Below are 27,713 nucleotides of genomic sequence, written 5' to 3' on the forward strand. Positions count from 1 at the left end.
GAATGTTAACAGCAACTACACAGGAAGTGAGAGAGAGAGGCAGAGAGAGAGAAGCAGAGAGAAAGAGAGAGAGAGAGAAATAGAAAGGAAATAGAGAAAAGGGGGAGACAGAAAGAAAGAAAGAAAGAAAGAAAGAAATAAAGAAAGAAAGAAAGAAAGAAAGAAAGAAAGAAAGAAAGAAAGAAAGAAAGACAGAGATAGAGAAGGGGGGCTAGAGAGGAAAAGGGAAAAGAAGAGCAAAAGAAAGGAGAAGGAAAAGGAGACAGAGGAAAAGGGGAAATAGGGAAAAGAGAAAAAGAGAAAGCTAAAAGGAGATGAGAGCAAAGTAAAGAGACAGAGAGGAGAGAGAGAGGTAGAATGAAAGAGGTAGAAGTAGAACAAAAGAGAGAGAAAAAGAGAGTGAGAGACAGGGAAGAGAAAATGAGAGACAGAGAAAGAGATAGTGAGAGATAAAGGGTAAAGGCAAAGGTCGGGGGGGGGGGGTTAAAAAGGGAGGTAACAGGTATTAGAGAGGAAAAGGGAAAAGTAGAGGAAAAGAGAGAGGGAGAGGTAAAGGAAGTGACTGAGTAAAAGTGTGAAAAAAGAGAGGAAGGAGGGAAGCCGAGAAACAGAGCAAAAGAGAAAAGAGCGAGACAGAGAGAGAGAGAGAAGTAAAAGGGAAAAGGAGAGAAAGAGGGAGAGAAACAGAGAGAGAGAGAGAGAGAGAGAGAGAGAGAGAACAGAGACAGAGAGAGGGGCAGCAAGGAAAAGAATGACTGTGTTTGTGTATTTCACACAAAGTTGTAGCTTTGCTGAGTGTCACTCTGCACAACTTCATATAAAGAGGCTGCTTTACAGCAGTACCTTTAGAAAAACATTAGACCCTCATCAGCCCATTCACACGCTAGTTTTTGGTCACACACACTCACACACAGCTAAAACACACACTAATTTCACATACAACCCCCCCCACACAAACACACACACACACAGACTTAGTGGCAGACTGACACAGTGACACCCTGTGTTATCTGTCTGCTGAGCTGAAGGATTAGACACATGCTGATAAAAGCTTGTACACACACACACACACACACACATATATATATATATATATATATATATATATATATATATATATATATATATATATATATATATATATATATATATATATATATATATAAAATCATTCTTGTGTAGTATTTTCATGCAAGAATTTCACGCACCCCCATTCACTAAAACACTTCATCTCTAAAGTATACATAAAAAAAACAATAATGCACTTAAGAAGAAGATTTAAATACTCCACAACTGTACATTCTGTAGGCCAAATGTACATCTAGGGCACTCAGACATCTATTCCACATTCCAAACGTGACTAAGGAATCGCAACCCACAGTACAATGAGCTGCTTCAAATATCCTTTATATAATCCCACTCATCACTAAATAAATCCAATTACATCCATGAGGTTATTAGAGCATGCAGAGAAAGATCTGTTACAAAAAGCTTGTAGCCTTTCTCTTTTGAGCTCCACTTTTATTGCTTGCATATATTGCTTGTTTATGTACTTAAATACTCATGATTTATTTTTACTTGACTTTTAATCAACAATATCACCCTCTCAATGTCATACTTGTTACTGTGCCTTCAAGACTGGCTGTTTTTGTGACATCACAAGAAACATAGGAACTCACAAATAGTACAACCCCAATTCCAATGAAGTTGGAAAGTTGTGTAAAACATAAATAAAAACAGAATACAATGATTTGCAAATCCTTTTCAACCTATATTCAAATGACTACACTACAAATACAAGATATTTAATGTTCAAACGGATAAATTTTATTGTTTTTTGCAAATATTTACTCATTTTGAATTTGATGTCCGCAACATGTTCCAAAGAAGTTGGGACGAGGGCAACAAAAGACTGGGAAAGCTGAGGAATGATCCTCAAAAAACACCAGTTTGGAACATTCCACAGGTGAACAGGTTAATTGGAAACAGGTGAGGATCATGATTGGGTATAAAGGAGCATCCCTGAAAGGCTCAGTCGTTCACAAGGAAGGAGTTCACCATTTTGGCGAGGCGAGGTTCACCATTTTCTGAACAACAGTTTAAGAACAATGTTTCACAACGTGCGATTGCAATTGCATCATCTACAGTCTATAATATCATCAAAAGATTCAGAGAATCTGGAGAAATCTCTGCAAGTAAGGAGCAAGGCAGAAAACCAATATTGAATGCCCGTGACCAACATTGAATGCCCGGTCCCTCAGGTGGCACTGCATTAAACACTGACATCATTCTATAACGGATATTACCACATGGGCTCAGGAACACTTCAGAAAACCAGTGAACACAGTTCGTCGCTCCATCTACAAGTGCAAGTTAATACTCTGCCATGCAAAGCCAAAGCCATATATCAACAACATCCAGAAACACCGCCGGCTTCTCTGGGCCCGAGCTCATCTGAGATGGACTGACGCAAAGTGGAAAAGTGTCCTGTGGTCTGACGAGTCCACATTTCAAATTGTTTTTGGAAATCATGGACGTCGTGTCCTCCGGGCCAAAGAGGAAAAGTCCGGATTGTTATCAGCGCAAAGTTCAAAAGCCAGCATCTCTCATGGTATGGGGGTGTGTTAGTGCCCATGGCATGGGTAACATGCACATCTGTGAAGGCACCATTAATGCTGAAAGGTACATACAGGTTTTGGAGCAACATATGCTGCCATCCAAGCAACGTCTTTTTCAGGGACATCCCTGCTTATTTCAGCAAGACAATGCCAAGCCACATTCTGCACATGTTCCAACAGCGTGGCATTGTAGTAAAAGAGTGCGGGTACTAGACTGGCCTGCCTGCAGTCCAGACCTGTCTCACATTGAAAATGTGTGGCGTATTATGAAGTGCAAAATACAACAACGGAGACCCCGGACTGTTGAGCAACTGAAGTTGTACATCAAGCAAGAATGGAAAAGAATTTCACCTACAAAGCTTCAACAATTAGTGTCCTCAGTTCCCAAACGCTTATTGAGTGTTGTTAAAAAGGAAAGGTGATGTAACACAGTGGTAAACATGCCCCTGTCCCAACTTCTCTGGAACGTGTTGCAGGCATCAAATTCAAAATGAGTGAATATTTGTGAAAAACAATAAAGTTTATCCGATTGAACATTAAATATCTTGCCTTTGTAGTGTGTTCAACTGAATATTCAGATTCAAATTCAGATTCAGATTCAGATTCCTTTATTGATCCCAGGGGGAAATTGCAGTTGTTACAGTTGCAGCCTTTTATGTAAAAATAAACACTATACTAATAAAAATAATATACTAATATAGGTTGAAACAGGTCCCTCAGGTCTCTGGCTAGTGTGGCTTAATTTAAAGGGAAAGTACTAAGAAGTGCTCAAGTGTCTATTCGCTGTGTCCATAATAGAAGGCTGTCTTGATGCTTTACTGCCTGTTTCTCGTGAGTCAGTGCCTCAGAAGGCAGCACTGTGATAAGGTACTTGCAACCAAACTGCATTTGAAACATGCTTCGAAGGCAGCTATACATCACGTTGTTGCGCGCTGCTAGCTGTTAGCATTAGACGATACTATCTTTTACCCAGAAAAAAATGTCTTTTAAGAAGGCTGGCATCGTGAACTTTTTTTGATGTATAAGTATTACACTGCAGAAATCTGTCTCTGTCCTCCACTGAGTCAGGATTATGGCATATGTAAGGCTGCCTCAAAAAATGGCCAGCTTATTGATGAGCATAGCTCAGGCTGCTCCTCCCCTTTTGGAGCTGCATCAGACAGGATCCTGCAGGCTGAGCTGTGTTTACATTTAACCTGATCTCAGATGTCAATCAAATTAATCCTGCCTTCTGATTGGCCGCCTAGCAAATAGCCGTGCCCTGACATGTAGAAGAGAGAGTTGCTTGCCTGTAACGGTTGGAGAGACACATTAACCTCGCTGACACTGCTGACTAAGCACACACACACACACACACACACATTTCAAATAATGCAGGCACCCACACGTAACTCACACAGTTGCACAAGTGCAAACAGACGCACAGACATACTGGCTGACCTTCAGGTAGACACACACCTGTTGAAATATACTTAAACACACCTGCTAACGGCGGAGCTAGTGTTTATTTCTGATAAGTGACTTATTACTGTAGCTAATATGCCCTTATACTACACAAACAAACCATTTAACACTTTTACTGGATCTGACAGGACTTTTTTCTCTCACTGTTTTGCTCTTGCATTTAAGGGAGAGCGTTGTTTTCGCAGTTTTCAGTGTGCCCCGTATGTCCTAGGCCTCCATACCCTAGCAGCAAAAAGTTGACACCTTAGCTGAGAAAATCTGACGCATGCAATGTCAGAAAGTGGTTTCTGGAATTAATGCATTCATGATTAAATTTGTGCCAAACTGCCCTGACATGGGGTTGGTCTGCATGTGTTATGGGGGTGGTTGACATAACTTAAATACTAATAACAAGAATAATCTGTGTTATTTATATATAGTGCCTTCTACAAGAGTTTGAATCACTTTCCATACACCCGTTAAAATATATGCAAAAGTAGACACCATTGTGGACATCTGTAATTAAAAACAATTACAGATGGAGTTTAATCATGTCTACACTCAAATACATCATGAAAGAACTTGCTGTCGCCCGGACGGAACAATTCTCGTTCTCGTTTAAGTGGGATAAGGGGAATGCCCGGGCGCTTTTTCTTTAAACACTGCCTTTTTTGTGCTCGCCATTCGCCCTCCAGACACGCAGCAGCAGCCGGATGATATTTGACACTATAGAGCAAAAAAAAAGCCTGCCTGCCTTTTCACTGCCACTGATCACAGGCCAAACCAGCACGAGGCTGTTACTGGCCCGGGCTGCTCCAGGTGGGTAAGAGGTGAGCTGTAATGGTGGGAAGGAAACGGTTTTCCCAACGTCACGCCTGCGAGAATAATCGTTGGCTGCGCGAGGCAGCTTTGTTTTTTTTTTTTAATGATCGCGTGTGACTCAAGCAGCGTCAGCAGGAGGGAGCGGCCGTCAGCCGCAGATACTAGAGATACTACTGCACTGATACTCATCACTAAACTTCCGTAACCGCTCGTCACGGAGCGGCTGGAAGCTCAATAAAGCAGACCTTGTAGCCCAGCCACCGCGCGCACACACTGACCCCGGAAAATAGCTTATTCAAATCTGCACCTCGGTTCCACTTCGCCAAACAGCATGTATTACGGTACCACTTTAAAAGGCCCTTATAAAGTATTCGTGAATGGTTTAAACGAGTTAATGATTATTAATTAGGCCATTAAGGGCTCAAAAGCAGTTAGAACACATAAATATAAAGGGCAACTGTGTTGTTTGCCTAATGGTGAACTCTCATTCATTTGTCTTGATGTAGACTAATCCTAATCAGTCAGCATTCAGCTCATCAGCCTCCTCACATTCATATTCATCAGATATAACAGCTCACTTTTGCCCTTTTTGTTAATGTAACCACTTATTAAAATGACTTTTTACTGATATCTGCTTATTAATAGCTACTCATTCATGACTTTTAAAATGTTTGACTTGACTAATACTGTATCTGCCACCACACAAGCATCAACAAACACTTTATAAGTGTAGTCGTATAAACAAAACCTTGTTTCTTCATTTTCAGTTTTTGACATAATGCGAAATGCCTGTCGTTCTTTACATTATCCAAAATACTTGGAAAAAGTCTGTTTCCATTAATGTATGTTAAAAGTAAAGTATGTTTTTTTCCTTCTCCTGTAAACTTACCATTTTGGAGATACAAGGTTTTGTTAATGAGAAGTGGGGCTCGACTGATAGCAGTATCGATTTTAGGCACTTACACATTACACATAACTAATACTGGCTAGGTTTCATAGAAGCATCTCAGCACAAAGAGGTTTTTAAATGGTAGAGCGAGCATCACACGGAACACTCTCTCTACAGGTTACGATGATCCTAACGTTTAGATGCTTTTGTGAAACTGGGCCAATATCAGTCTGATTTTATATGGTCAGAAATGGAACAGGCCCCAGTATTGTCCAACTGTCTGAGATGATTGTGGGTCCTCACTTGTGTCATTTGTTAAACTTAAATAAAGAGCAGAAACTTTAAAAGAAAGTGATACTCATATTGTAGCACAGGGGGTGGGACTTCCCAGAATTCTAAGTGCTGTTGTTGGTTTCTAAAAATGTACAGGGTAGTGTTTGTGTTCAGATCATGATATAATATGCTTTAATAGCTGGTAATGTCAGTCAGTGGGATTTTCGCAAATGCATATAATCTTGTATGATCTGAATATCTGCTGATGCTTATTATGTAGCTGATGTACACAATGGCATTGAGTCCTCATATTGTTGGCCTACCTTTACAGGTTGGTTCAGGTGCCAGTGAATCCACAGCTGTGCTCTAATTTCCATAATAACATTCAAATGAGGTAGTCTTAGTGGAGGTAACAGGAGTCAGATATGCTACAGTTTGCAGAGTGTATTTTGTGTAAAATCAGAGAGTTCAATTTCACCACTCAGCTCTTTTTCTCTGCTTCTGCTCGTGAGCGCACAGCCTCCGTTTCTTTTCTAATAATAGCGAAGAGAAAGGAGAGAGGAAACGGGAGAAGAAGGTAAAGGAAATGCCAGAGAGTTCCTCTGGGACCCACGCCAAACAGAGACTGGACAGCAAACTGTTCGGCTCCAGCAGAACCGGGTCAGTGTGTGAACACACACACACACACACACATACTGCTGCTGCTGGTTTAAATTTACTTGATTCAAACATGCACATCAGTTTCATGTGAGTAAACAAGAATACAACCAAAGCACTCCTAAAAAAGATGGTTCTTCAAGGGTTCGTTAGTAAAGAGAATGGTTCTGTTTAGAACCATGAGTTCTATATAGAAGCATTAATGCTTATGTGGTATTTTGCATGGTGAAGTTGTCCTTAAGGTTGATGGACGGAGTGTCTTTTATGTGGTTCTTTATAGAGCCTTTTTGAAAATGGTCCTGTATAGCACAGAAAAGGTTCTTGTATTGTTGGCTTAAAATCATGACAACAGAAGAACCCTTTGTGGTGTATTTTTTAAAAATGTTCTATGTAGAACCACTTGCAACACATTCTCCATCCATTTCACTATACAAAGAGCCATTTAAGCATTGAATGCTTCTACATAGAACTCATGTTTCTAAATAGAATTATTCCCTTTGCTGTAGAAAACTTGAAGAACCATCTTCTTACAACTGAAGATGAATGAAGAAGACATTGTAACATGATATATTTCACTCAAGTGGAACTAATGTAAGTTCTAAGCAGCTGTGTTTTTCAGTGCAAACGTTATTACATGATCTCTAACACCCTCACTTTCTTTCTCTGAGGGTTCAAGGAAATAAAGCACACAGACCAGACAGTGACGGGAAGAGACTGATATATGAACTTGTGCACGTTTCTTCTTGCCCTAGCCTGTCAGTAGTTCTCCAGTTTCAGAAGTTTCCCGCAGTCACATTACTTATAATTATTATTGTTGTTGTTGTTATTAAACCCACACTTACCTCTGTGAAAAAGTTATCCATGGTCCTTCTTACTGTCCACGACCCAAGTGGACTTCATAAGAGTCTTGCAGCCGAACGACTTCAGTGGCACTGTAGGGCATGTAAAGCTCTCACTCCATCACAGAGACTTTCCGCTCGAGCTCGCTCTCCGTCTCTGCGCCAGGACGCGTCTTTGTTTCAGAGGTTACAGATGTTGGAAACTCTTCCAGTCTCCGCTACAAGTCCAGAAAGCAGCGCCGTCTGCCGCGAGCGCTTCAGTAGCTCCAGAAGGGCGCGCGGGCGATCCGCGAGCTGGACGGAGACCCGGCACGAGGTCACTTTTGTGTGCGCCGGTGTGACACGGTCCGGCTGTCTCGAGCCAAAAGTTTGCAGCGACTCCGCTGAGTCGGCTCTTCGCCTTGGCTCCGCCCCGCGCGCTGTTTGAATGAAAAAACAATCATGACGATGATGACCGGGACACTCGCGCGCTCCTCCTGCTGTTTCTGCCGCGAGGTAGCGCGAGACCCGGCGAGAGGACAGAAAAGCTTCAGATGACGACCAGGTATAAGATCGGAACTACACTCAGGGATTCTTTAGTAAAGAAAATGGTTCTATAGAGAACCACGAACATGACCACAGGGCTCCTATAGCATCATGATAGCTGCGACTGATGGAACATGTGCATGAATGCGCTATAGAGGGTTCTATATACGAACCATTTTGAAAAGAACGCTAGTTAGCATCCGAAAGGGTTCTTCTACTGACACCATAACAATAGAAGAACCCTTTGGGTGCTATATAGAGCCCTTTACAAAGGTTCTATATAGAACCATCTACATCAGTTTCAAGAACACTTTAATTTATGAAAAGAACCCTTTAATCATGCAAAGGGTTCTCTGAGATTTCATGGTTCTAAATAGAACCATTTTCGTTACTGAAGGACCCTTAAAGCACCATCTTTCTAAGAGTGTAGTTTTAAGGTTTGTATGGAAAACAGCAGCTGTAAAAAGAAGCATAGGGCTGTGATGAAGCGAAAGTTCACCAATTGAAAGAAAATCTGCATAATTAAATGGTAAAAAATCTAAACAGAGTCATTCAGGGTTGTTTGATGTGAAATAGTCCATTCTAGAGAAGCTTACCAAGTCAGAATTGTTCAGAGTGGTGGTGATAAGAATCTGACAGCTAAAGAACTGAATTCCTCTGAAAGCTCCCCCACAGAGCGTTATACTATGAAATGTTTATGAATACATTGCCTGATGCTTGAGGCATTGTTTCAAGATACTTTTGATTTAGTGTTTGCCTCAAACATGAGTTTTAAAATTGCTCTCATTGTAGAGGCGTGCAGTAAGACAAAACAGTCCCCAGAGAAAACAGATTATTTCAGATGTACCATCATTTTACCATCATCATTACCAGAGGGGAACCCTCCAGGCCTTCTAGCAGGCCTAATGATTTCTGGTAACTAAAAAATGCATGTCTGTACTTTGTATTTCCTTTGTATTAAAAAATCTTTATTAATTTAAATTTAAATTCAGCAAGAATTACAGCACTACTCTTGTTTCATTGTTACATTTTTAAATAATACACTAACCAAAAACTCCTGGTGTTTATATACATACAGCAGGCAAGCCCAAGGGCTAGCTTACTGTGTACATCCATTTGTCTGACTTCGAACCGCTAAAGTTGTGCTATGCAGAGCGAGAGTACTGCATTCCTTGCTGACATGGAACATAAGAATGTAACAAAAACATGTGAAATTCTTCAGGTGCAAAGGTGTGCATGAAGCTGTCCACTCCAGACCAGAGCTTTCATAGATCTGTAATGGGCTGTTATAATTAAGCAATAGAACACAAGAGGGAGTGTGTTATCACGAAAAAACATTGATCAGTGATGATCTACCAAATCACAACCGTGATGTTATAGTGATAACACGCGACTTTGCCTTCGGCTAGTGCCTGAGACCAAATCACAGCTGTGATGTTACATGCGATGACATACAACCTCGAGTGTTCTATTGCTTTTATACAACAGTTGAATAAGAAAAAGTAAGAAATGAATACATTGGGCTGTTAACGTGGCATTCAATATGTTTTAATGTTAGCAAATCCTTCTGTCAAATTATAGTTCCTTAACAAGTTGTTATATCACAGTAACGAGCTTCGCTCACTCGCTGCACAGCTGGCAGTTCATTCTTCAGCTCCTTACACAGATCAACCATCTCATCTTTAGAGTCGGACCAAACTGGCTGTAGGTCAAATGTGATCTTAAAAGCATCCATTTTCTGTTTGTGCACAAAGTAAGGAGTAAAAACGTTCAAATGAATTGAGCATCTCCTATAGCTGTCAAAGTCGTTGCTTAGCAACTGTGTCTCAGTGGAGTGATACAGTGTTTGTGAAAAAAATGTGGTGTTATGGCGAAATATCAGCACAGTAGAACACTTCACAACTTGTTAGCTTGCATGGCCAAAACTGACTGTTGTATAAATGCAGTATAACACATGGCTCTGTCAAGTCTAGAAGAGGCCAGCAGTGATGAGTTTTGCAATAACATCAGCATCCAGTACTGTTTCATTGTGGAATGGAATGCAATTATTCTGAGTGGTTGCATGAACAACACAAAGGAAGCAGACAATACATCCTGCTTATTTGAATTAGCAGGACATTTGAACTCACATAAAATAGAACTGGCTCTTGTGCATGTAAAGAAAACAAATCACGTCCTTATTAAATGAATTGACCCATTTTAAAAAAATGTACTTAACATTGAAAGAATGTGATTATCTCAAGAGTTAAATTGGCTAAAGTCAATCAAGTCACCAAAAGCGAACTCATTTGTCCAGGTGTCATAGGATTCCTACCTGACACCACAAGACCCAAATAAATGGAGTCTTTGGTACTTAAAATAGAATTTATCCTGCATACTCAGCTAATTTGATATTTGGGGAACTTTTTGATGATTTTATGCATTTAAGTGGGATGTTTAAATTGAATATTTTTTTAGTCTCTTGCTATTAGCAGTGGGAGACTGGCACAGTAGACAAGATTTTATTGGTGTGAGTTATATTCCATATTCCAGAGTGTAGTTCAAACTGAACGGGCACTACAGTGATTACTTATAATCCAACTGTAGTGAAATAAATAACACAAGTTAAATTATCATTAGTAAATTAAGTTTAATGAGCCTTAATGAGTTTAATCTAGTCAGAAATATGAATACAGATTAAGGTTAGGCAATTTTAGTTTGTTATGTTGTCTCAAAATTCCCTTATTCTAAAGGAAAGCCATTTCATTGTTTGGAAATTGTGCTATTATTCCATTAAGTTCAGGTAAAGAATTATTTTTATGAGCATTGTATGGAAACATGTTTACCCATTTCAGTTTTTGTTCCAGTGCTTCATTCCATCCAGTAGCAATACGAAGACCAATTCCTTTTAGCAAATCAATAGGCAAATAATACTGATCACCAATAAACCTGTTCCTGTTTCTTGTGAGAATCGATCTTCAAATAAAAATATCAGTCCTTATGTATTAGAATCTGAATAACTTAATGCTGAGATAAGGTCAAAAGTGATTATAGCATGTATCTGTGAGTTGCTAAGTGTAACTTAGAAACAATAATATTTACATTTAACAATAACCATAATGTTTAGAATGTTCATTGGTTCATATATAAATATTGTAATATTGAGGGGGTTCTTGGAAAAAACTCAGACAACTCAAAGTCCTTGTCCATAACATGGCTTTGCTTAGGACTCAGCACAGTAAGCAGCGTACAAAAAAAGGGGAAAACTTATACTGCATGCCAGCTCTCAGCTGTTACTGTTAGCTGGCTCCATGAAGCTTGCTACAATAACATCAAATCCTGGCTGTTATATTCAGTTCTGTGGCACAGACTTTTATTCTGAAGTGGGGGCGAGGTATGGCCAGGATTTGATGTTATTGTAGCTGGATCCCTGAAGCTTGCTACAATAACATCAAATGCTGGCCATATCTAGCCCCCACTTCAGAATAAAAGTCTGTGCCAAAGAACTGAATATAACAGCTTCTAGCAAGCTAATTAACCTGAAAGAAGTATGAAATCACCAACCATTGCTTTACTTGATCTGAACAGGTTTAAGTAATGCAGGTGTGCTCTGGTGCCATAATATATTAAATAAAATATAACTGTATCCTGCCTTCCGCCCGAAGACTGCTGGGATAGGCTCCAGCATCCCCCCGCAACCCTGACAGAGAAGCGGCTTAGAAAATGGATGGAATAACCCCAAATAAATACAACCCCATTTCCAAAAAAGCTGAGGTCTAAGTTCAGACCTCTGCTGAGATCCAACAAAAGACAAAGCTTTCAAATATAAAATAAGGAAATAAATGCCAATTTAAGAAACAAGTTGAAAAGACAATCATTGCCATAACCTAGCACTAACCATACAGCATAAATGTCCAGCCCTGCTCATGGACATCTGCCACCTTGCAGTTTAGTTTCAATCCTCTGGAGCTCTGTCTTTCTATATACAGTAGCTTAGCTTTAACCCTAGTCCAGTACTTGATTCGCTCTACAGAGGTCTTAGGTTAGATGGATCAGGAGTGTTAGAGATTTAGTTTGATCCTAACCTGTGCAGGATCTCAGGAACAAAGTCAATGAACTGCTGATTAAGTTTTTTGTATCTGCTGTTGTTCTGGGTTTCACTGTTCAAATGTCTTTACAGTTGCTACATCAAAAAAAAAAATACACCACAATTTGAAAATATTCCTGACAAGGGAACATGTTGGGATCTGCTTCACTGTTTCATGATAGATCTGTTTCCAAATCTCACTCACACCATGACTCACCAGACACTAATAATGCAATGCAACAATTGTTATTAAGGTTCAAGTCAATGTCCTGAAAATGCAGTTCAACATGATTTTGAGTGTTTACAAGGTTTTAACTGTTCTTTGGCCACGCAGAACACAAAAATGATACCTATCACAGTTTTCTGACAAAGGTAGACATATTTGCAATGATTTCATATTGAGGTTATAATCAGCATAAAAGCTTTGTTATTCATATACCCTTAAGTAGTACACTGAAAAGTAACTTCCTTGAGCACAGCACCTCAGCACTGCAGTGATGCTGACATGGTGGTGGCTATGAGCTACTGCCTCTAACTTTACATCTACAAGGTGCATCAACAAGGTAGGTGCGTACAATAGAGAGGACACAATGTTTAAAATCCTTAGCAGCACTGCTGTGTCTGATCCATTCATACCAGCACAACACACATTAACACACCTTCACCACATCAGTGTCACTGCAGTGCTGAGAATGATCCATCACCAAAATAGTACCTGCTCTGTGGTGGTCCTGTGGGATCCTGACCATTGAAGAACAGGGTGAAAGAGGGTTAACAAAGCGTGCAGAGAAACAGACAGATTATAACAGTTTAGACCTGCCCATTTACACTGAAAATATAAAGAGTGTTCCAGGAAAGACAGCTTTTTGAATGATACAATACAATGCAGCCAGTTGGAATAGAGTTAATTTACATATTTCAGTCTTAAAGGCACAGCAACACAAACAGTCTGATCAAAAAAAAGAAAAAGAAAATCTGGAAAATGATTATGGTAAAATTAATTATGATTGTTTAGGTACATAAAGTACACATTGGTACATAAAGTTACACCAATGTTACCTCAAGAAAGAAAAAAGATACAATATATAAAAAATGTAGGATATGGTGCCTTTATTGGCAGCAAGAAAACCTGATAGGATGGGAACAGTTGCCATCCGTTCTGAAATCTGTACAGTTACATAGTTTGCACACTCCCCTCAGCAAGTCTCATTTTGTTGAGCTGGGAAATTGTTTTGACTGGGAGGGGATGACTGAAGTGTACAGCTGAACTAAAACACATTTCTTCCTGAATGATCCTGATAAATAAATATTTCTAATATTTCTCAACAATTCTGTGATTTTGTTTTCCTGCTCTATCATGCCTGACTTATGAGTTAACTCAGATGTGTCTGAACAAAGAAAACATTCCACTACACTGTCTAAGGCAGTTGCTTCCCATGACTCCATGACTGTGAGAGAGAATCACAGTATCAGTGAGAGCAGACTGAAAGACCTGCCCCAACACTAACTGAACACTTCCAGATCTTATCAGCATTAAGCTGGCATCACTGTAGGGGCCTTGAGCCAGCAGGGCCTGGCCTTAACTGCTTCCTCTCTCTTCCTGCTGTTGTGACTGCACTGGAAGCTGCAGTGACCATGAACAATGACTGTGAACCTTTGTCTGTAACTAATATGTGCACAAAGACACAAACAAAAGGAACATTTTATTGCTCAAAAGATGGTCCTTGATACTTCAGAAGACATAATGAAGATTCTCCTAAAATTCCCTTATAGAAATATCACTAGACAAAAAGGAGACATGAGGTACGTCTGGCCAAGATACAAATGTTAACAGTTACTCACAACATCAAGACTTAAAGGCTTTTAGTCTTAGATTAGAAAGTTCATACCAAGATTCCTGTCTTAGTTGCAGATAAACATGAGCATTATTGTCTTGGCAAGTCTGAGCACAATGTATGACCTTACTGAGATCTCTGCTAAAACTCAAATGAGACACAAGTGAAATCTCTTCTGTGATTTGTCTTTATTTTGGGCTCCGCTTTCCAAACTTGCACTTGTTTGCTGTGGAGGCTAAGTGGCTGACCTTTGGCCTGTATCCCAGAGAACAGCAGAGGTCAGGATGCAGTAGTGTCACTCAGAGAAAAGGTGTGTGTTAGAATGAGACTGACCTTTAAGAGAGTAAGGTCAATTGTAACAGCATGGATGGCTCGGTAGCAATATTATCTTATCTTTATGGAACTAACAGAATTAATTAGGGGTAGGCAATATGATGATATTTTATCATTTATAGTGCTAAATTATGTCACAATACCCTTTTCTGAGCACATTGTTGAAATCAGCAGTACTTAAAGAATAACTACATGTTTCATTATAAAGGGAGCACAATCATATCATGTATCATGAAAATATGATTTTTATCATGATTTTTTCCACCCCTGCTTCAGCACTACCAAGTATCAAAACATTCTATCATTCAGTACCAGATTTCAGTACTTAAGTAGTCAATCTCAGCATTCATTAGTCCAGCACCTCTCACTCACTTCTCCTTTAAGCTACACCCACTTTCCACAAGTCTCACTCCTTTTTGCTTTAAGCCACACCCACTTTAAGTTTGATATTTAAAAATGTACTGTTCAGGAATAGCTATCGACATTAAGGTATTAGTATTAACATTGGATACCCAGCCCTACCCTTGCGAAAAAGACGCTTACTTAAGTGCATCAATAAGTTTATAGACAATACTTAAGTGATACTTTTTTTTTTATCCCACAACCGGGGGAATTCCACCTCTGCATTTAACCCATCCGTGAAGTGAAACACCACATACACACTAGGGGGCAGTGAGCACACATGCCTGGAGCCGTGGGCAGCCCTAGCCAACGGTGCCTGGGGAGCAATTGGGGATTAGATGTCTTGCTCAAGGATACCTCAGTCATGGACTGTCGGTGCTGGGGATTGAACTGGCAACCTTCCGGTCGCAGCACCAGTTCCTTAACCTCCACCCCACGACTGCCCCCAAGGCATATTTAAATTTTTAAAATCTTTTTATTTTATTGATTTGCTCTGAAACATTACAATATCAGGAGACACAAATACATACCTTTCCCCTGGAAAAAGCCCATCTAAGGAATACAGTCAGACCTTAAAACCATTGTTGTGATTTTGAGGGTAGTTGTTCCACTTTAGAGCAGAAATAAATATAAAAAATATAATTTTATTTCAAAGCAAAATATATGTTAACATGTTAATTGTATATTTATTATTATTATTATTATTATTATTATTATTATTATTATTATTATGATTTGTGAAATTATAGGCAACTTTTATTTGTTGATTATGTTTGGGTTTATTTGAAATATGTTTAGTTATAATTTGATACAGTCAACTCAGTGAGTAGCATTGAAAGATATTGCTGCATCCAGCAGTATATTTATAATAAGTGTTATAATATGATAGTGTAATAACAGTTCTGTCTGCAAATTGCATTAAATCTTTTAAATGCAAATAAATAAATCTTTTTAAATGCAACTCAAAGACAGCACTCAACAGCACAACTGAACATGCATATATACATATTACAAGATCAATATGTATATAAATTCTTACAATTTTGTTATTACTGTGTTGCATTATGATACATTTAGTACAAACTAAAGTATGTTTAAAGTGTTAACACATATTTACTTTTTTTTTTTTTTTTCAAATTAAAAACACTTTTGAGAAGTTCACATAAATGCATTTCTCTCTCACAAGGGCAGGGGACAGAGACACAGACACACTCAAACTTGAAATAGCTTTCTAGACATTTGACCTATATCCCAGAGAACAATAGAGGGCAGGACATGTTTGTGTGTGTATATGTGTGTGTGTGTGTGTGTGTGTGTGTGTGTGTGTGTGTGTGTGTGTGCATGTGTGTGTGTGAAAGCAAGAATTTTACTTACCAAAAGTGACCTTCAGTTGAGTAGTGTTAACCTGGAGCCAGACAAACTTGAGGCTGAGTGGATTTGTGGATAAGACTGACCTAAAGGTACTCGAGGGTGTTCTCTTCTGTGTTTGGTAACACTTTGCAGCAAAAGCCAACCGTTCATCAAATTCTTAAGACTGGCTATACAGTCATGTGCAAAATGTAATTTACAAATTAATTACATTTTGGTCTTGTTTTTTCAGCTATCATTGCTGCTCTTTTCCCCCACATCTATATGCCAGTCTTTTCTCTATTAGATCATCATTTTCTCTATTAGATCACAGGCCATCAGGTTGGTGAACACCTCACTAACTACTTCTTCCCCCCTCCCAATCTGAACTGATTTAACCTTGCACTCAACAACTGCACCTTACCTGCACTGTACTGCTGCTGTTAGAACAATACTGTTTACATCTATTACTGCACAGAGTAATATTGTTTACTGTTTACATCTGTTTTCATCTGTCACTTGATGCGACTGAAATTAATACTACACTGCTATGAGTAAAGGTTTGAAAATGGTTAAACACACTGACGTACATAAAATCATTATTTTTTCTACTAATGCTATACAGGAGATCAAAAATAAATTTCAGCCAGTTGGTAATCCAAATGATGCCAATGGACAAATAATAATACACGAAACAAAAAAAAAAGGAAGGAATATATGAAAGACCTTGACAAAAAAGATGTCAATTGTAAAGACACTTATTGATTTTATTGAAGAACCTGTTGTGCAAGACGATGAAGTCAGAAATGGCCAGACATTGCCAAAGAAGGAAGCCACAGGAATTGATAAGATTGCAATGGAAATATTTCAAGATTCTCAACAAGATATAATTAAAGTACTAACCAAAGCATGCCAATAAATCTGGAAAACAGTTCTATGACCAGCAGATTTGGAGAAGTCAATGTATGTCCCAATACCAAAAAAAGGAGACAAGAAAGAGCGTGCCAAGTACTGCACAGTTTACCTAATATCACACGGCAGTAAAATTATGCTTAAGATCATTCAATGCAGACTAGAGCCAGACTTGCAAGCAGGATTCAGGAAAGGCAGAGGAGCAAGCAATATTATTGCAGATGTATTTTGAATCATTGAACAAGCCAAAATGTTCAAGAAGAATGTCAATATGTGTTTTATCAACTACAGCAAAGCCTTCAATTTTGTTGATGGCCTAAAACTATGGAACATGCTCAGGAAAGTGCATCTCATCATTCTAATGAGTAATTTTTACACTGATCAACAAGCCAAGGCCAATTCAGGGAATGGAAAAATAGACTGGTTTCACACTGACAATATAGTCAGACAAGGCTGCACATTATTACCATACCTGTTCAACCTGTATGCAGAACATATACTAATGTGCTTCTTGCAGGCCTGGAGGAAGATGATCAAGGGTTCAGGGTTGGTGGAAAAGACATCCATAAATTTCCATATGCAGATGTTTTAAGCTTATGAAGAAGGGTAAAGAACGGAATGAAAAGATGGGACTTCAGCTCAATATGAAGAAGACTAAGATTATGACAAGAGGACAGACTGCTTACTGTAGAAGAAATTAAGAAGCTTTTGCCTACCTGGATCACTTATTAATAAAAGAGGATCTCGCACTCAAGAAATATGACACAAATTAGTACAAAGATAAAGGAGCTTGGTAGATTCAAATGCAGTGATTTGTCTCTACAAACAAAGATCAGAATTGTCCAGGCTTTTTTTTTTGGATGTGAAAGCTGGACAATGAACAAGCTAGACAGGAAAAATATTGAAGCCTTTGAACACTGGTGCTGGTGAAGACTTTTGAGAGTACCTTGGAAGGAAAAGTAGACAAACGGATGGATCCTTGATCAAATAAAGCCTTATCTTTTACTCAGCATTATTGTAGAGATATTATGAGAAGAATGAATTAATTGAAAAGACAATTATGCTTGGAAGAGTTGAAGGTAAAAGAGGAAGAGGATGACCAGCAACAAAATGGGTGGATACAATTAGAAGAATCATAAACAAGCCATTCAGAAGCCTAAAGACGCAAAAGAAGACAGGACATTCTGGTGAAACACTGTCCAGTCCTATTTTTTGTAAGTTAAGTTCACAAAACTTGAGTTGTGTGCTACAATTTAGATTATGCCTTTAGCTTCTTTTGACTACAGGATGTTAGGAAAGTTCTTTTTACTTTAGTGTGGTTACACACACACATACCCACACACCTCAGATTCAAAGAGAATTTCAGCACAGGAACAGGAACACAAACATTTCCTTTGGCATCAGATGCCTGATAAAGATTTAGTTCTTCCGCTGGGACAGAGAGAGAGAGAGAGAGAGAGAGAGAAAGAGAGAGCGCAAAAGATGGGGGCAGGGACAGGATAGGGAGAGGGAGAGAGATGTGTTTTTCTCCTGGATGACACTTCAATGAAGTTCATTCCTCATCCACAAGGACTACAAATAAATAAATAAAAACAAATACAAATACTCTGTTAACTCCTCAGATGCTACTGGACTGCTGGGCACTTTCAGAGGCCCAACACTGAGATCAGAGGGAAACCCTCAAGACAGTCTACTGTAGGCTTTGTTTACAGTAAACACTTGTTTACAGTAAACACTTGTTTACAGTTAGCTGATATCAATTTAATTTGAACTCTAAGTTCTCTAGTGGTCTATTGGCATGGAAACATGTTCAAAAGCTCTTGTTTTTTTCTGCTGTGGTGTGTCATGGCTGCACTATGCGTGCCATGTTGGCAGCACATCTGGAGAAATTTTAGCTCATACATCTCGCTCAAGGACACAGCCACAGCTGTTACAACAAATTCGTGATGAAATTTTTCACTCTTGAAACAAGTGGAGAAATTCTGGGGCATACAGTCATGTTTTGCTTGCAATAAAACCATTCTTTACTTTTTTACCACATATTTATTACTTGACACAGAAAGAAATAGAAAGAAGCAGAAACACAAACTCAATACGGTTAAAATAGAATAAAAGCCCAGTGTAAACAGAATTCATGTAGTTCCATAATAATATGGGAGTTGTATATCAAAATGAATGTAAGTTGTTAGGGTTAAACAAATCAGGATTACTCAGTAACATTTGGCCCAGTGACCCACAAGCACCATCTCACAAAGAACACTGTGAAATGCAGTGGTGTACAGTACAAAATGCATGTACTTTATTATTATACCTAAAAAACTATACCTTTTTTCCAGCAATCTGTCGGCTATCAAGCTATTTCATATTTTTTAACTTTTACCACAACATTTCAATGCAAAATATCAGACTTTTCACTCCTCTAAGATTGTCACTTAAGATTAATGGATAGGGGCTCTAAGCCTGGGGCTCTTTCTCATAAATGTTTAGAGTAGCAGTAAGTGCAAAATCGATCCACAGCTTTGTGTTAGGCACAAAAACCTGACTCTAATGCTATCCATCTATCTATCCTAACCTGATGTGAGTGGATGGGTAGCAGCCAGCTACACTGTCCATAACATACCACACATTTGTTCAGTAGCTTCACTCTCATTTCACTTAACTACTGTCTCACTCTTAGTTTTGACTAAGGCCAAATGTTTATCTTTAAGCTTTTGGCAACATTTGGTCTTTTACAATCTTCTTCAGAGTGAGTAGTAACCAAAGCAGTGCTAGATTAAAGGTGCAGCAGCAGCTCTCCCAGGTCCTAGCATGCTGATCTCTGTAAATTGTGAATCTAGAGATACAGTAATTGAAAACTGAAGAGTAGATGAGAAAAACTATTGTGATTTAAACTAATGATGTACTTTTATTTGGGGTGGGGGGCTAAAGGACATCTAAAACTGGCCTAAGAACACTCTTGCACGCATTACTTCCTGCAACATTTGTCTTTTCTCATTACTCCTCTCTCCTTATTTCCACCTCATCTACATGGGCCGCCAGGTAAACAGGCCTTTGTCTGTATCTTTTTAGTGCTACTAGACTGCCTAGAGATCACAATGTTATACAGTGCAAAAGACAGTGGATCATTTGATTTATTTCATTAACTTCCATTTAAAAATTGACATTAAGTACAAGTCGTTCATTTTTTAAAGTTAGGAAAAATCTGAATTTATTATACCTACAGGGAAGCTTTAAAAACTAAATATATCAATTATTATATGATTTTTTTCAGTTTATAGTGTGTCCACCCTTTGTCTTTATTAGACCTTCCATCTTACATTTGTTTCAGTTAAAAAAAAAAAAACATCTGTAAGGATGTTCTTTCATACCTCCAAACTTTGGTCTTAGAAGTTGGTTGCATTTTCTGGTTCTCATAATCAAAGTAATCCCAAATAAAGTCAGTGATGTTGAGGTCTGGACTCTGTGGTCAACACATCTTTGTTCTAAGAACACACATTATCTTCTATTACTGTCTGTTTCCTTATCTCAGTAACTGCTTATTACCAGCTACACATCCTTTCAGTCAGTGAGTACACTAGTGAGGAGATATCATTAAGTAGTGCTATGACGGGACAGACCATACATATAATTGATATAAATCTTACTCTTATTTACAGTAATTTACAATTAAATGCCCTTTGGCTTTAATTGCTTTTATGTTGAAAGTCATCTCAAAATATCGCTGGGTCCTCAAGTTACAATATAGAACAAACACAATCTGTTTAAACATATAAGACAAAATAATGTATTGTTATTGTACATATAAAATACATTATTCATAATTTCATACATCATTTTCATACTTTTATGAAACTCTAGGAAAATGACAAAATCTAATTAGAGTCAGGAGCTAGCAAACCTAGAGTCCAATCAATGAAATTAAATTGGAGGTGTGAGTGTGAGATAATTTGACTTATAAACACAGATTTGACTAAGAACCAACAGGAGTATATATGGCATAAAAAGGGCACTGTGTGCAAATATAAAAAACACTATCCCAACAGTGAAGTATGGTGGAGGGAGCTGCGTTGCTGCCTCTGGAACCGGACCTATTGCCACCATTGAGGGAAAAATGAAATCTCAAGTCTATCCAGGTATCCTATAGGATCAATCAGTGAGGCTGCTGGCTAAAGCTCAGTATAAGCTAGGCAAAGCAGCAGGACAAAAATAAATATGTTGTTACATTGGGTTTGTTATTAGATTTAGCAAATTTTATTTTTCAATGCTTGTAACGTAGATGAAGAACAGATCATATTTTATGACCAATTAAAGGAGAAAACTAGGTAATTCCAAAAGGTTCACATATTTTTGCCACTGCATTTGCTATAGAGGGATAATTAAGCTAGCTATTGACCAAATGAAAACTCAACCATGCTTTTACGTGAAATGTGACATCATCAATATATTTAATATGTGGCAAACTAATGCAAACTAATTTGTCATATTTTGCACTGCCCAGAATATATTTAACTGAACAATTCACTGCATCTCCCCAATACTTTTACATTCTTGTCTTTCTGTTTCAGTTTAGCTTTTTTCACTTTTTGCCACTGTTGTCTTTCTGTGATTGCTTTTGTTGTCACAGCAGTGCAAAAACTACAACTTTGCCTGTTGTTTAAATCAGCCCTACTACATGGCCAGCACTAAATTTGAGCAGGCTAATCCTCTCTATAAAAGCCAATAATTGATAAACTAGTAAGTACCATTAGAGCTTGGCCAATTTACCTCCCTAAATTGCTACAAAAATATAGACTTGGTTTTAGCATTTACAGTTTGTTAGAGCATTCTTGTGCTGGAAGAAAATAAGGATCAGCCACAGTGAGGCATTCCCGTAAATCTACTGTTGATGGCCCACAGGAACCAGGCCCAAACCCTAACAGTTCGCCAGAAATTCTCCCAGTGCTCCCAATTACCCACTTTGGAATTGATATTAGACATAGTGATGATCTCCACATTCTGGATTTTTTTTTAGTCTTATTAATTGTTGGAAAATGTTCTAATTAAGAAAATATTTTTTGTGTGTTAAAGCGTGCCCTGTCCCCCCAGCCCCAGCTCCAAATCACTCTTACACCCTTGGTGAGATGTGTTAGATTGGTGTTGGAATTGTTCCGGAAGGCAAATCTTCCAGGAAGAGGGCTTGTGATAACCGCTGGCCAAATTGTAAAGATAATGTAAAAACTGATACATTTTCTGGAAACCAACTTCTGGAAAGTCATTAAATGTGAAAATTTGACTTTAAGGTTTATGCAATGCTTTAGTCAACTAACTGACAAAACTGCAACAATATGTTATTATATTATATACAATGAACATAGATGTATATGGAATAAACATTCATATATATTGGAATATATATTCATATATATATATATATATATATATATATATATATATATATATATATATATATGGATCGAACATTGAGATAAAACAATGAATAGTATAATTAATAAAATGTTCTGTTCAAACAGAGAGGGACTTTTGAGATTGTATGTATAAACCTGCTAAACCCCCCACCTGCTAACAGCTCTCAATAAAAGAGCATTTTTCAAACAGATATTATGGCTTCATCTGACTCTTCTTCTGCACTATGTGAAATTATATACTCCACCCACCTGGAGCTTCACATTATATATGAACCACTCTCCGATCACTCTGTCCAAGGGATCACTGTGTATACATATCGGTCACTTTTTCAGAATTATCTTCCTTTAAGCTCCACCTGGAGTTTGTTAATGCCCATTTATTGATGCATGGCCATCGTCAACTCTTCAACATCAACTTTCATTCAACATGTGTTCATTGTTCATTCCATAGATATATCAAAGTTCATTTAATATTTATTTAAATATTTTAGAAAGAAATATTTATATATCGCTGTTGTCAGAACCTTATATCTCCTAAATGGTAACTTTACAGGGGAAGGAAAAAACATACTTTACTTTAAATGTAAATTAATGGAAGCAGACATTTTTCCAAGTAATTTTGAGCTGTTTGTTTTGATCTTTGATTTATTATGAAACATACACACAATGTAAGGACAGCAGGCATTTTCAAATATTGCCAAAAAATGTGCAGATAAGACCCTTATCTGGAATTTAATTTTTAAATGAAAACTTTAAAACTGTTTCACTATTGAAATGCAACTGAAATGTCCATAGGCAGGCCTTAATTTAGCCACACCCCTGCATCTTAGGAAGTGAGGCTGCATCACTGTCCCTCATACCTACTGGCTAGCATTTTGATGCTCAAAATGAATGGAAATTGTCACTACTGAAACAGGTAAAGTTATGTTAATGAGATGATTGCTTTGGTAGAGACAAAATGGAATGTTGCCTCATTTATATTAATGAAGTAACATAATTAATGTACAGGGTTGCTCAAAGCAAAAGGATTTAGTAGTGAACTACGTATGATCCATACAGAGAAACAGAGTATGATGGCCGTCCTGCAGTTTTCTAAATGTGTGTAATGACTTTAAAGGCACCATTCAGAGACAAAAAGACACATGCATACATTCTCCACAGCTTCTGACTGACCCATGTAATCTGAGGCTGTTTCACTTCCCTGGAATGCTCAGCATTCCCTACCTCATCCGTTCTCTCTCTTTCTCTCTCTCTCTCTCACACACACATTCACTCACGTGCACACACACACACACACACACACACACACACACACACAAACACACACACACACACACACACACACACACACACACACACACACACACACACACACACACACACACACACACACACACACACACACACACATTTCAGATACTTTATTTGTTTCCTTAAAATGTGAAAATGTGACTTTAAGGCTTAGGCAATGCTTTAGTCAGCTAACTGACAAATCTTGCTTCATCTGCAATATGAAGTTACTGCAGTCTGTAATTGTAGAACTATAAAGTGCACTTACATTGTGGACCTCATAAAAGGAACAAAGATAAAATAGAATAGAATAGAACAATATTGAAGTTAATAGCAAAGTGATCGCTGGCATCGGGAAATAAAAAAAAAAAAGATTAATTCCAGTGGTGGACAGTAACCAAGTAAATGTAATTCGTTACTGTACTTAAGTAGTTTTTTCATGTATCTGTACTTTACTTAAGTATTTCCATTTTGGGCGACCTTTTACTTTCACTCCGCTACATTTCAAAGTCAAACATCTTAATTTTTACTCCACTACATTCTGTTGTTCCTTTTGGTTTTTGTGTGTATAAAACGTAACATGTCAAAACAAAAAAAGTGCAAAGCAAGAACACCAAACAGTGCACAGCGGTCACTTTGTTCTGAGCTTGTTTTGACCTGTTGGTCATACCGACCTAGTGCAGCACACAGTTCAACATCAGTGCAGCAGCATAAAAATTTGGGAGCACATACGTCACCTAAATGATGAACTAACCTAACTTTGTGTAAATAGACCACAATATAGAAATATGTCTGCCATGTTTCTTTTTTTCTGAATTCATACAAACACTTTCATTTTATAGTAAATTAGTTTCAGTTAGTTTATGTTTATGAACAGAGACCAACAGATCAATATAGTAAAGAAAACCTTTTGTGATCCTGAGTTTAAAGCCAGTTTTTATTCAACTTGTAACTAATTTACAAAGTAATCTTAAACTGAAACTTTGCTTGTGTGTAAAAAGTGATTTCAGAGCCACTCGGTTCTCCCTGATGGAAACTGTTTACCTTCAGTTTTTTGTGCTTATGATAATTTTAATAGACGTCAGCGTCACTAATTAATGACGTTCTATTAAAAGACTGGTTTACCAAGAGTGACACAGGAGGATTTTCACCTAAAATGAGTTCATGAAATGAGTCTTGTTACAAAAATGATAACAGGACATCAGAGCCATAATTAATCTTTTAGTACTTTTACTTTTGATATGTAAGTACATTTGAAGGCAAATACTTTTGTACTTTTACTGAAGTTGAGGTCTGGAGTAAAGACTTCTACTTTTACTGGAGTAATATTTTACTTTGGGTATCTCTACTTTAACTCAAGTACATGATTTGTGTACTTCGTCCACCTCTGATTAATTCAAATTAAAACAGCAACCAAGAAAATTAAGGATAAGCTGTAAAACTAAAAGCTGAAATCCATCTGGAAAATGAGTTGTACTGGTGCTTAAAGTAATCAAAAAGGTTTTCATTCTGGGTGGTTGACAGTGGGTAAGGAATTTGACTAGAATTTCCATCCTCTCTTACATAGATATGTAGCCATGCTGTGCAGCTATCTACCAGCTATCACGACAGCTCAACTCGATTTGATTGTTGTTTATCTGTTTACTCATAATGTGTGTAAAATATATGTGTGACCTCCAGGTAGTTTGCAAGCAGGCTTTTTGTGAACCTTGCACCAAAAACATGTCAAACTGGGTTCCATCTTGGCCATAGTTCTGCAGAGATCCCCTCATCTAATACTGTGAATTCAATTCATAAAGGATTGTCTAATTACCTGATGAGTTGAATGAGGTGTGTTTAATGATGCAGAATGCTGAGGTATGTAGTGCTGGACAGAAGTTATTAAGCTTATAGGAGTTCTATCAGCAACAACTGCAACCAAATGTTTGCTATAACTGGAAATCAGTGTTTCAAATCACTGTGGAAGAATTTTGGCCCACTCTTCTTTGCAAAACTGTTCTAATTCAGCCACACTGAAGGGCTGTCGAGCACAAACTGCCTGTTTAAGGTTCTACCGTAACATCTCAATTATGTCGGGAAAGTCGGGACTTTGACTTGGTTGCTCCGAAACCTTAATATTGTTTCTTTTCCATTCAGAGGTAGATGTACTCTTGTATGGAGAGGAATCTGTGACAAATTGAAAAAAAATCACTACAGTGGGAAAACATGAAATGCAATGCACTCATGACTTTACTTGTCCATAGTCACGTGCAGAATACCTGCCAAAATGAAAAACTAATTTTCTGTTACTTTGTTTTAATGTCACTTCAGCTCTTTACTGAAAAACAATACATGAAGATTCATAATATAAAACCAAAATACAGTCAACTTGGAAACATAATAAAGGCACGACTACATTGCTGTCCCCTGTGCAGTACTTAAAACAACGTTTTAAATGTAATGGGCCTTTTTTCATTTTGGCACATTTTTCTCATGTTGCTGTTTTAATGCAATCTCATGTGTGCATTGGATTTCACTGTTTAAGTTGCACTGAGGTTTTGCTTTTTCATTTTGGCATATGTTCTTCACTGTCACTTATGGAAAAGTAAGAGCATGTGTGCTCTGCATTTCAATGAGGAAAATCTGTTTAAAGTACTGCACAGTGAGAAGTTGAGCCTTCATTATACTTCAAGGCAGATTGCATTTAATTCTCACACAAATTCAGCATTTTGTTTGTACATTCCAAATCCTCACACATTGCTGTTTAGTAAAGGGGTCAATTGATGTTAAAAACTGTACTAGTGATCTTTTTTTTTTTCATTTTGGCACATATTCTGTGTTTCACTGTGGAAAAGTAATGTCATTTATGCATTGCATTTCACTTTTTTCCCACTGTAGTGACTGCTTTTCCATTTCTCTCCAGGTTGTTCTCTATACTCTTTTACTTCGAATTGTTGTCTTACTGCATAACCCAATTGTGCTTGAGCTTCAGATCACAGACCGATGAATGGACATTCTAGAGTAGGATTTTCTGCTAAAGAGCAGAATTTGTGGTTCTGTCAGTTACGAAAAGTGAAAGGCCCTGGAGCAGCAAAGTATACCCGCACCATCACACTTCCATGTTTGACTGTTGCTATGATGTTCCTGTGAAATGCTTTAAAACAGATGTAACGCTATCTCTGTCTCCAAAAACGTTCCATTTTGACTTATCAGTCCACATAACACAAAAGGCCTGGGGGTTGACAAGTTTTTTTTTGCAAAATGTGACACAAGCGTTCATGTTCCTTTTGATTAGCAGAGATTTTTACTTTGCAACTCTCAGATTTTTGCCCAGTCGTCTAATGGAGGAATCATGAATGCTAACATTTAAAGCAACCAAGGCCTGCAGTTCTTTTGTTGTTCTTCTAGGTTCCTGGATAAGTCACCAATGGCTTTTGGAGGAAGTTTGGCAGGCCAGTCACTCCTGGGAAGATTCACCATTGTTCCAAGTTTTCTTCATTTTGTATAAATATACAGGAAGCTAATTGTAAAAAGTGAGATGGTACATTTGGCTTCTTTTAGCTTTATCTTCGGTTCAACATCGTCTTCACTTATAAAGTGTTTCTCATTAAAGTGTATCAGGGATGTCCTGTCCAAGCTTAATGCTCTGTCTGTCCCCCATTGCCATGGCCAGCATCAAAAGAAACTTCAGCTGTATGAAGTCCATGTGGAGAGTTACCTAGTCAGGCGATCCTCTGAAGTAAACTGGTAGAATTTCTTTGCCGTGTTTACAGTGGTAATTTGCAGAATACGCTCATCTCTTTTCAGACCGTCCTTGATCTGCTCAAATGAGGTGTGATGCCATTTGATACAAAAGATGTTCTCTTTTAATCTGCTAAGCCTTCCTTTAAAATGGCTGACCAGTTGACCCTTTTGTTGTGACATATCTTTAGTGTCTTTTGATGGACTATATTCCATGACCGTAAAGGACATTGACTATAAGTTGTACATGTTCAGGGATGGAGGAGTAGTGAAGTAGCGTGCTACTTTTTGTAGTTATCTAAAAAATTTTGTAGCTAGTAGCTGTAGCACCTACAAA

General features: G+C 38.0%; 1 protein-coding gene across 1 annotated transcript in view; it reads right to left on the bottom strand.

Annotated features, from left to right (window-relative positions):
• myo10 (myosin X) overlaps nt 1-7,896 on the bottom strand; it is an 85,226-nt gene extending 77,330 nt beyond the window's left edge. The window contains exon 1 of the mRNA XM_017699216.2: nt 7,545-7,896. Coding sequence (XP_017554705.2) covers nt 7,545-7,565 — 21 coding nt within the window. The 5' untranslated portion in view covers nt 7,566-7,896. The remainder of the gene's footprint in view (nt 1-7,544) is intronic.
• Nucleotides 7,897-27,713: the final 19,817 nt, after the last annotated feature.

Source organism: Pygocentrus nattereri, chromosome 19 (assembly GCF_015220715.1).
Source record: "Pygocentrus nattereri isolate fPygNat1 chromosome 19, fPygNat1.pri, whole genome shotgun sequence".
NCBI classification, from domain to species: domain Eukaryota; kingdom Metazoa; phylum Chordata; class Actinopteri; order Characiformes; family Serrasalmidae; genus Pygocentrus; species Pygocentrus nattereri.